The sequence below is a fragment of the Lolium rigidum genome, chromosome 6 (assembly GCF_022539505.1).
Source record: "Lolium rigidum isolate FL_2022 chromosome 6, APGP_CSIRO_Lrig_0.1, whole genome shotgun sequence".
Classification (NCBI taxonomy): Eukaryota; Viridiplantae; Streptophyta; class Magnoliopsida; order Poales; family Poaceae; genus Lolium; species Lolium rigidum.
In genome coordinates, this window is record NC_061513.1 from 119,736,160 (window position 1) to 119,740,859 (window position 4,700).

The 4,700-nt window shown below is 46.6% G+C and overlaps 1 protein-coding gene across 1 annotated transcript; it reads left to right on the forward strand.

Annotated features, from left to right (window-relative positions):
• The first annotated feature begins 527 nt into the window (after positions 1-527).
• On the forward strand, positions 528-3,600 carry LOC124666614 (protein SODIUM POTASSIUM ROOT DEFECTIVE 2-like). Its single transcript, XM_047203957.1, has 3 exons — positions 528-1,200; positions 1,310-1,385; positions 3,228-3,600. Exons 1-3 carry the CDS (start codon positions 991-993, stop codon positions 3,374-3,376), a joined length of 435 nt encoding a protein of 144 aa, XP_047059913.1. The 5' UTR covers positions 528-990; the 3' UTR covers positions 3,377-3,600.
• Positions 3,601-4,700: the final 1,100 nt, after the last annotated feature.

The following is a 4,700-nucleotide window of genomic DNA, read 5'->3' on the forward strand; positions in this document are numbered from 1 at the left end:
AGTTTGTTGGTCAACTTACAGTTAGACCACGTCGAGGCCGATCTGCGTGAGCGAATCGCCATGGAGTTTGTCAAGTCTGCATAGATATAGTGACAATTTGCAAGGCTGAATGGTCGTGCTTTGCTTAAGTCGTGGCCTACGACGCGCTATGGCATACGTCAATGGAGGTGATTGGATCGGAGGGCGTTTTTATATTCCCCCGTGTGCCCTTGTTTAAACCCTTTGCCCCCTCGGTCGGTGCAAGAGCAAAGCTGGATATGGTTTTCAATGGTAATTGTCGCCGTCTTGCTTCTCTAGCTATATATGTTGCCTTTCGCTGTGGCTTACGTGCGTTGCCACATACATATTCCCCACCGAGCGGAAAGGAACAAACATATATACTGGTCACCGATGTGCACAAGTGAAAGACACGTATGTGGCAATCTGTGATGTCTAAACTGGCTGCAACTTTTCCATGTTTTTGGTTACTTGCTTCTAAAGGCCAGCCTTCCATTGGCAGGCATGATTGAGCTGTATTCTATGGTTATGCTTTCAGCTCAATGCGTATGTCCGCATGGGCATGGCGATTTGGGTGTGTGTGTGTGTGCATAATTCCACATTTCCACGAGTGCTAGTGCCAATAAGCAGGCACATTGTCACATGGAGCGCTTACCAGCTTGTCTGTCCCCTTGTCAAACCGGCGCATGACCCTGTCTTGCACCCAAACAAAAGCTATCTCTCTCTCTAATTGTATTCATTGGGAGTTGCTTCAGACTTTTGAGCAATAGCCCACTTTAATACCACCGCTGCTTATATATATTCTCCTCCCTTGCTTCATCCCAAGTGCTTTGGTAGGTCTGTTAGCTCAGCGCGCGTACTTGTCTCTTCTCACGCCCTTTTACATACGCACTTCTTCTTGGAGGGGTCTCTGCACTTTGCAGCAGCAGACCTTTTCTTCAGAGTTCAGAGAGAGTTCAGAGCTCAGAGAGTCCAGGGAGAGTTGAGAGAGAGATGGGGAGGAAGCTAAGCCTAGATAAGGTCCTGGATTGCTTCTCACTCTCCCTGTGTGCGAACGCCTGTGTCTGCATACATTCAGTTGAAGATGAGGAGGATGAGGAGAACGAGGGGATGGCCTTGGTCAGTGCTCAGCTCGATGAGATGGTGAAGCTCAAGGATTTCGGTGCTGGGGCCAAGACTCTTGCTTTCCATCTCGAGCCAAAGGTAAAGAATTTTAACACCCTATCAATCTCTGAGATACATCTGCAGAGCATGTGGAGACTGCTAGTATTCACTGGCATAATATGTTTTTTCTGTTGTATCGGCGATGCAGACAGTGGAGCTCAGGGTGTCCATGCACTGCTATGGATGTGCGAAGAAAGTTCAGAAGCACATCTCCAAGATGGAAGGTACTTTTTATATCTTTTTTGGGGTAGTGTTCGGATTCTTTTGATAGGGCCTATTGCCGAAAGTGTACAATCATGTTGTGGTACTTGCTATCTTAAAGGTCCTATCCTTTTACTCCCGACACCAAAATTGTAGATTAATACAACTGATGATCAAACCGTAAACTTGGCTTATTCTTCACGGAGGGTCAAGTTGCCCACTTGTTCCTTGCTTGATTATCTCGTTGCAATTGCTTGCGAACTCACACAACATAGAGCAGTACTTCTACCTCGCATCTTATTCTAATTTTCTCTATGCCTACTTAATCTGCATGAAAAGTGTAAAAATGATAGATATCTTAGAAAAAGTTAAGGCTGGAATCATACTGGCAGGAATTGCTAATTCTGTCTTCCCTTCAACATCTCCTCATGTCTGTTCATGCTTGGCACACATCCAAGTGTGCGTTTCCTATTAGGAGGAGTATTAGCTATAGAAAAAGGTCGTGCATTTTGTATTAGGATAACAAAGACAAGGATAGATCTCGAAGTAATCAACGACTGTGAAATGGCACGAATCTGTAGAGCGGATGATATTTCAACGTACACCACATGGGTGCCTCCTCGGGATGCGAGACGAGCATCGTGTCTGTAAGTTGAGAAGCATTTGCAGCAGAGATAAGACACGACCTGTCAGACGCAGGAAGAAAAAAATGTGCCGGGGCAAGGCGGGCAGGTTGACCTCTGTGCGCCTCCAATCATTTCGAAATTTCAGTATGCAACTGGTTTTTTTTGACAAATTTGACCCTTAGGCGAAACTAGTTCCTTGTTAAACCCTTGGCAAAACTGTTTTAAAATCCAACCCCTTCGAGTTCGGCGCCAAGGGAAAACAGCACGGAAGCACCCTTGGTAGTTTGACGCCATTGCCATTGGCGCTAACCTCACTTCGGCGTCTTGTGTCTTGGTGTCGATGTGCTTCGGCGTTATTTTTTCGTGGCGCCGCACAATTTTGGCTCCATTCTTGATGATGATGAATCTAGAGATCAGATTTCAAAATAGTTTTGTCGAGAAGTCAGACTGATAATTAGTTAAAAAAATATACTACTCCCTCCAATCCAATTCTCCACTCATCCATCTATATGACCTTTAATGGGAGTTTCAGATAACAAGTGTTGTGGTTGTAGTTCGTTTTAGTTTAAATTTAAGCTAAAATCACTACACTTAATAGACGAAGGGTGTACAACTGGCTTGGATCATGGCGAACAGTAAACGCATCAATGTGTTCCACAAAGTATTTTGGTGATAATACATATTCGCCACAGATCATTCGCAGCAGCCAGTGGGCATCCTCTGCTCCTAGTGAGTTGGCTCTCGTGTCGTTTTGGTCGCGCATGTAGGCGACCACGGGCCGATGCGTACATCGCATTCGCATTTGCACATGTTGGTACTGTGCACATGTGCAAGTCTGCCTGCCTTTTCTGGGAAAACTTTAGGTGGCAGTGGCACCGCCAGTCGGTGGCCAAGATTTGGTACTGCTGTGGCATAATTGAGTTGGCCAAGCGTTGTATCAGGTGGTATGCCACCACCTTCATCGTACGGCTCACTGTCGGAGCAACAATAGGTGAAGAAAAGTGCTTACAAAGGTGCACAATTCCGCCCAATAGCAGCGCAATCCAGCAGCTCGAGCCCCCCACATACATTGCATATACTTTCTCCTCTGTCGGAGCAAGAATATAGGAGAGTATAGCTTAAACAACACAACTGCTGTAAAGGCGCAATTTAGCTCACTGAAAGTTTGTTAATTTATGAGTCGAGTGGTGCATTCATCTTTTAATGCTCTTCATGTCTTTGTCTTTCTTGTGTGTGCAGGTGTATCGTCGTTTGAGGTGGATTTGGAGAGCAAGAAGGTGGTTGTGACGGGGGACATCACGCCCTACGAGGTGCTGGTAAGCGTCTCCAAGGTGATGAAGTTCGCAGAGCTTCTGGTGGCACCCAACTCCCCGACTCCAAGTAGATAGACGATTTCTACTAGCTACCTGATAGGTGGGTGTGACATGATCTCAATGATCAAATCAGATGTATGCCGACGATTTCGCGCAAGCTTAAGGCACGCGTAGCAGCACAAAGAACACATGCACGGCCAGGAAGAAGCTCTGGTAAATTGTGTAACTAAGAGATGGAGGAAGAAAGAACTGGTGGTTCAGCGGTCTAACCGGTGTGGTGCTGGTACAATTGAGCGAGTATTTAGCTCCTGACGCTTGTAACATGCTACTTCTGTTCTACAATATAAAAAGGCTTATATTATGAAACGGAGTAATACGTTGTTTGCCTTGGACCCCTTGTACTAGGACATCTGACAAAATAAAAATGTACGCCTCCCTCAACCCAGGCAGGTTGGACTGTGTGCTGTGCTGGGAGAAGAGCATTGGTTGTTTGACTAGAGACAAGCACGTTGGAACGGCCGAACGAGACGAGAAATAGTTTTGTTTCTGAAAAGGAGGCTGATGACATTTTTGAAGCATATTTACTTAATGTTCTTGTATTAGTAGTGATAGGATTTTGGTATTTTACTGCGCGCGCACTTTTCACGTTTCTTTTAACATGATCTTCGAATGGAAGACCATAATGGACATAATCAGTGGACAGTTATTTTCAGATACAAATATGTTGATTGAAAGCTATTTAAAGCAATAAAGATATTTTCCTTAGCACGTGGGAGAACCTTGCTGAGAAAATAGTCAAAACAAAGCAATAAGAAAGTTTGGCGACAATTGGTACAGACAGAGCCCGCCCGTACGGCACGGTTGTACCTCCCTCCACCGCCTTCGTATCTTTAAATAGTTTCACCCAGTGCAAACAGAAAAGGGATCCCACATTCGTAGACATCAGAAAACGCAGAAACCTCACCCTGCACATTGTATTCCTTCCAAATCTCCCAAGTGACTAGTAGAGTGAAAGAGGCGACGGCCTTGCGGGTTGGCGTAGATCCACTCGTCATGGTGCTCTGATGGCAATAACTCTGTGTGTACCAACTCGCTAGTACTCCAAGTGCAGAGTGCTAGCAAGCATCTTTTCGCTATATGAAATCCAGCCGTTGCAGATCGTTGACAACTTGTCTAGCTCAGCATTTTGTCGAAGGGGCCGGTGTGCCGGGCCTGCCACCGGGCTGGCCGCTGCCACACCCGGTGCCACCGGGCCACAAGCCGGACAGGCCGGCAGCCGCCGGGCCAGATGCCGAGCCAGTGCTGGACGCTCGTTCGGGCTTGCATTACATCTCATTCGGTAGTCAACAGTGTAGGAGCCGCCATGCGCCAAGTGGTCCATTGCTGGGGCCGGTGCCGC

Bases quoted from the DNA above. Each gene is read 5' to 3' on its own strand.
- LOC124666614 (XM_047203957.1), top strand. From the start codon at position 991: ATGGGGAGGAAGCTAAGCCTAGATAAGGTCCTGGATTGCTTCTCACTC. The intron at 1,201-1,309 runs GTAAAGAATTTT...TCGGCGATGCAG, and splicing joins CTTTCCATCTCGAGCCAAAG to ACAGTGGAGCTCAGGGTGTC. The intron at 1,386-3,227 runs GTACTTTTTATA...TTGTGTGTGCAG, and splicing joins GCACATCTCCAAGATGGAAG to GTGTATCGTCGTTTGAGGTG.